Source organism: Helobdella robusta, assembly GCF_000326865.2.
Source record: "Helobdella robusta unplaced genomic scaffold HELROscaffold_88, whole genome shotgun sequence".
Taxonomy (NCBI): domain Eukaryota; kingdom Metazoa; phylum Annelida; class Clitellata; order Rhynchobdellida; family Glossiphoniidae; genus Helobdella; species Helobdella robusta.
The window spans coordinates 424,046-427,685 of NW_008705503.1; the positions used below are offsets into that span (position 1 = coordinate 424,046).

Consider the following 3,640-nt stretch of genomic DNA (forward strand, 5'->3'; position numbering starts at 1 on the left):
TGAACGAAAGAACGAGAGGAGAATGAATGAGTGAGTGAGTGAATGAATGAACAAACAAACAAACGAACGAGCGAACGAACAAACGAATAAATGAATGAATGAATGAAGAAACGAATGAAAGAATGAATGAATAAAATTTCAAATACATATTTTAAAAAATTTTAAGATTTAAATAAAAAATATGAACTGAATTGGTACTAACTTAAATTTCCTCCACAAGATGATGCTAATGATGACGGCCAACAAGATGACAATTACTATTGCAATTATCAAACCGACGATCAGTCCGATGTCGAGTGATGATAATGATCCAGATGATGATGATGATAGCGATACTGGTGATGATGATGACGACGATGATGATGATGGCTGTGATAGTGTCAATGATGATGATGATGATGATGGTGATACAGGTGATGATGATGATGATACAGATGATGATGATACAGATGATGATGATGATGGTGGTGATGATGATATTGTTGGTAGTGGTGGAAATACGGAAAACGGAAAGGGCCAGAAAAAATTTGAAGAAGATGAAACCGGTTTTGATAACGATGATGATGAAGTCGTTGTGATTGTTGTAGTTGTGGTTGTTGTGGTTGTTGTAGTTGTGGTTGCTGTCGTCGTTGTCGTTGTGGTTGCCGTCTCTGATGTTGACGATGATGATGATGATGATGGTTGGATATTCCCAGCTGTGCCTTGAAGAAATTAAACAATTATATTTTTACCATTTTTCCTCATTGATGTTTTCAATGATTAATTTAACGAGATAAAGATTCATTGAATCAAGTTTTGGGTACAGAGCTGACAAATTTTCTACGCCTTGTATAAAAAACAAGTTGGGTTGGGTTGTTCATGTACTACCAATGTTCTCATTCTTAATAAAAATAAGTTTATTTGAAAATTAGTTTAAAAAAAATCTGACCATCTTTGTCACCGTAGCAAATGTAATTATAATAAAAAGTATCATAGAATGTTGTCATCCAATTGCAACTGAATTTCATCGTAAGAGACTGATCACACTCCATGTATACCGCTTGGATACTTAATAATGACGTATCAGAGGGGTAGCCATAGCCCCATTTGGTGTAGTTTATTTTCTCGAGATTTTCTTCATTTACCCAGCAATAATTTTTTCCTATTATGTAAACATTCAACCAAATCTGAGTGTTGCAGAAACAGTTGTGGAATCCGAATTGACCGGTTCGGTTGACGGTTGATAGAAATTTCTCCACATCCTCCTGCAATTCGGGGGTTTTTATCTCCAGAAGTTTCATGTTCCTGCTTTGGCAATCTACCCTGGCATTGTCGAGGGTTGTCTTCATGTAGGACAGGAAGTACTGGCAGTTGGGAGGAGTGCAAGGGAGTGTAGTGAGAGGAAGAAGTAGCAAGGTGCACGTGAGAATTACGTCTGTGAAGGTTTTGTTGTATTTTTTGTATTATTTTAGGTATTTAAGAGACAAATTTATTCTAATAATTATTTATTGTTAATTAATTGTTATTAATTAATAATTAATAGTTATTAATTGTTTTATGGGAGTCAACCCTAGATAAGCATTTATTGCTAGGCTGACTCTTTCCCTTTTTTGTGAATAAAATGGATTTAAAAAAAAATATTATTTATAACATTCTGAACCTAATGAGATTTATTTTTACATGTTGTTATTATGTCAAAAAGATTTAACTTAACTTAATTTAACTATCCAATATTCAAAAACTATCATACCCCGTGTGTTTGTGGTGTGTATGTGTGGTGTGTGTGGTGTGCAGTGCGTCTGGTGTGCAGTGTGTGTGGTGTGTGTATGCAAGTTGTTTGGTGCTGATATTACAAGCCATTCTGGCACGAATGTTTGACAACAGAATTCAATGTAAGCTGTTATGCAACTGTCAGAACTGCATGATAAAAGACAGAAAAGTGTTTAGTAGGGATCCAGAAACCAAGAAAAGATTAAATCAAAAAAACGAACGTAAACTAGGAAGTTGAAGTTAAGTTAGAATATCTGATAAACAAAGTTTATAATAGTTTCTTTGAAAAAATTAACACAGAATTGCATGGTGACCAGCTGACTGGAACAAAATTGATCGGTTACAAATTTGAGACTCACATTTCAGCATCCTGTAACTGATTTTCTTGCTTAGCAAATCTGAAATATTTAAATTTTATCTAACAAATTTGAAAGCGTTACGAAAATGAAATACACTGGACTGAAACTTCTGACTGTTAGGATATAGAGTGTAGTCACATCAAAGGTATATGAGAGGCAGGTAACAATAACTCAAATAATCGCAATAGTAATGAATTAACAACCACACTAGCAGTAATAATAACAAAATAATAATAATAATAACAATAATAATAATAGTAATCGAGTAATCTCGGTTCTTTACAATGGTAAGCTTCTCAATGGAGCGTGAAATTCTAGCGACGGTAAAATTTATTCATACGTAAATTCAACAAATAATAATAATAATAATAATAATAAGAAGAAGAAGAAGAAGAAGAAGAAGAAGAAGAAGGAGAAGAAGAAGAAGAAGAAGAAGAAGAAGAAGGAGAAGAAGAAGAAGAAGGAGAAGAAGAAAAAGAAGAAGGAGAAGAAGAAGAAGAAGGAGAAGAAGAAGAAGAAGGAGAAGAAGAAGAAGAAGAATATTGATAACAAAGTATTGCTAAGCTGTCTGATGACAATATCAGCCGAAGTCACTTTGATTTGTTGTTATTTTTGGACTGAAAGGAAACTTTACACAAAGTTTTGAAAGAGAAATATATCCATTTTCCCTATTTTAACTAACATCTTCTTATTTTAATGTTGGCTAGGTTGCATTAACATGACAGCAATCATAACATTAATTCAATCATAACATTAACTAAATCATTAATTACAGTGTTATGTGGTGGTTAACATGACAGCAATCATAGCATTGGTTACTCTACATCATACACGCGTTGCTTGACCGCAAAATAAATCCTTACTGCTCTACATCAATAAAAGTTAAAAGTTCAGTCTGGATTGGAGTGTCACTTGAACATGAGTATGTACAGTGCGACATAGTTAATGTAACTGATGATAAATTTGCTATGCCACCCCGCTATGACCGGGTTTGATTGCAAAGTAATTTCTCCTACCTTATTTTTTTTATTGAAATGTTGTACGAAAATCTCAAACAAACTATTGAAACATAATTTCGAATTTTGAATGAATTAAATTTTAATTAATACTTTGGTTAATTATGAAAACATTTCAATTGAAATGCATTAAATGAAGTTTTAAATTTTGAGAAAAAATTGTAAGCAGGCCTATGTTCGACAACTTTTATTTCAATTTTTCCATAAATCAAACATTAATTAGTTAAAATTCCATCAAGAAATTGTTTAACATTAATATGTTAAAATTCCATATGATTTTAATATTCTCATAAAAACTGAAAATAAATTAACTGTAAGCATATAAATGTTTTAGTCTGAGGAGAAATCGTTTTTAAACTGATCAAATAAAACAAAAGTTAGTAATGGCCATCTAACATTTCATTAATAACACTAATATTAATAACATTAAGAACACCAATTAATGAATATTTGTTAAATAAAAAAAATAAAAAGTAAAATTTGGTTGTGTTAAATGTTAAAATGTTTTATCAGCAG

The 3,640-nt window shown here is 31.9% G+C and overlaps 2 protein-coding genes across 2 annotated transcripts in view; one reads left to right on the plus strand and one right to left on the minus strand.

The window, feature by feature from the left end:
- HELRODRAFT_182568 (hypothetical protein) overlaps positions 1 to 2,118 on the minus strand; it is a gene marked incomplete at both ends in the record, with an annotated part of 3,054 nt that extends 936 nt beyond the window's left edge. Inside the window, 2 exons of the mRNA XM_009032815.1 lie at positions 929 to 1,414; positions 2,109 to 2,118. Of these exons, the coding sequence (XP_009031063.1) occupies positions 929 to 1,414; positions 2,109 to 2,118 (496 nt within the window). The remainder of the gene's footprint in view (positions 1 to 928; positions 1,415 to 2,108) is intronic.
- Positions 2,119 to 2,392: 274 nt separating this feature from the next.
- HELRODRAFT_182569 (hypothetical protein) lies at positions 2,393 to 2,754 on the plus strand (the record flags this gene model as incomplete). The annotated part of the gene is made up of 2 exons (XM_009032816.1): positions 2,393 to 2,431; positions 2,488 to 2,754. 2 exons carry the CDS (start codon positions 2,393 to 2,395, stop codon positions 2,752 to 2,754), a joined length of 306 nt encoding a protein of 101 aa, XP_009031064.1.
- Between the last annotated feature and the right edge of the window lie 886 nt (positions 2,755 to 3,640).